The 1,783-nt window shown below is 41.3% G+C and overlaps 1 protein-coding gene across 1 annotated transcript; it reads left to right on the top strand.

The window, feature by feature from the left end:
* Window positions 1-579: 579 nt before the first annotated feature.
* Window positions 580-1,536, top strand: LOC129507071 (olfactory receptor 8S1-like). The gene has a single exon (XM_055321303.1). The coding sequence runs from the start codon at window positions 580-582 to the stop codon at window positions 1,534-1,536; it is 957 nt and encodes a 318-aa protein (XP_055177278.1).
* Window positions 1,537-1,783: the final 247 nt, after the last annotated feature.

Below are 1,783 nucleotides of genomic sequence, written 5' to 3'. Positions count from 1 at the left end.
CACACAAATACATTTCAAAATTTTCCCTTGAATCAAATAAACCAATATACTAGAGAGAGAGACATAAAAACTAGAAGTATAATAAATATAAGTAATTATTATTATGTATTATTATTATTAAGTAATATTGGTCTATTGTGAGCTTTTAAATGGAGAGTGAAAGACTGTGTAACTCAAGGAACCAGAGATGATTAGAATCACTTCTCCAAGAGGTATATTGGCTATAATATAACTGGTAGTGTTGCAGGATAAAATCAAAGCACAGTTCGAGATGAAACCAATCAGTCATAAACTAAACTGAAAAATTATGTAAAGGTCACCAGAGCTTATTTGTAGGAGAGTAGTCACAAGGGAAAAGAGCACAAACGGCTGGTTCAGGAGCCAAGCAACTGGCAACCAAGTGAGGGAAGAATTCTGGAGAGGGAGGAAGAGTAGATTTTTTAAAAATCCATGCAAAAGGTGAACACACTGAAGAGAGATACATGCATACATAGAATGAAGTAGAAATCCTAAGGTGGCACAAAAAGGTGAATATTTCATGTGTCTTTTTGTCCTCATTCCAGTGGAACATCTTCTACCATGGTCTTAGGAAACCACAGCACCATCACAGAATTCATCCTCCTTGGACCATCTGCTGACCCCCATATCCAGGTTCTGCTCTTTGTGCTTTTCCTAGAAATTTACCTCCTGACCATCATGGGGAACCTGATGATAATGATAGTGACTATGACGGATACCCATCTCCACACCCCCATGTACTTCTTCTTGAGCCACCTCTCCTTCCTGGATCTTTGTTTAACTTCAGTAATTGTGCCCAAGATGCTGGAGAATCTCGTATCCCACAAGAAATCAGTATCAGTAGAAGGCTGCCTCACTCAGGCATTTTTCGTGTTTTCCATCGCCGGAACTGAAGTTTTTGTGCTCTCTGCCATGGCCTATGACCGCTACACTGCCATCTGTTACCCCCTGCTCTATGGCCAGCTGATGAGTAAACAGTTGTGTGGCGGTCTGGTATGGGTCTCATGGGGACTGGGCTTTCTGGATGCTCTCATTAACACTCTCATGGCTTGGAATTTGGACTTCTGTGAGGTTCAGGTCATCCCTCACTTCAGCTGTGAATTGCCATCTCTATTCCCTCTATCTTGCTCTGACATCTCCACCAACTTTATAGTCCTGGTGTGCTCTGCCATCATTCATGCTTCTGGAACCTTGCTTCTGGTCATCTTCTCATATACTCGCATTGTCTCCACCATCCTGAGCATCAGCTCCACCTCAGGCAGAAGTAAAGCCTTCTCCACCTGCTCCTCCCACCTCACTGCAGTGAGCTTTTTCTATGGATCTGCTTTTCTTCGCTATTTCATGCCAACCTCAGGCTCACCTCTGGAGCTGATTTTCTCCATACAGTACAGTGTGGTCACTCCTCTAATAAATCCCCTTATTTACAGCTTGAAGAACAAGGAAGTAAAAGCAGCTCTGAAAAGAATGCTGCAAAAAGGTTTAAAACAGCTCAGAGAGCAGAGAACAGGTAGAGGATGACTGGGAGATGGGGAAGAATCTTATCAGATGGTTGAAAAACAGATGTAGGGAAAATTTTCTTAGTTCATAACAGAATGACAAAATATCTTATAAGGGCTAGTTTCCTTTGGAATGCCTGGGAAGATCCAAGAGCTATTTGCTTATGTTGGCTCGTATTTAATTTATTCAGAGACAAAACAATGGATTTATTCTCCCTTTTAATTATGAAACATTCCCATTGAGATTAGCACTAAGAAAACTGACAAGA

This window comes from Nyctereutes procyonoides, unplaced genomic scaffold (assembly GCF_905146905.1).
Source record: "Nyctereutes procyonoides isolate TBG_1078 unplaced genomic scaffold, NYPRO_anot_genome, whole genome shotgun sequence".
Lineage (NCBI taxonomy): Eukaryota > Metazoa > Chordata > Mammalia > Carnivora > Canidae > Nyctereutes > Nyctereutes procyonoides.
The sequence above is the reverse complement of the archived record's forward strand: the minus strand, read 5'-3'. Positions and strand labels throughout refer to the sequence as shown.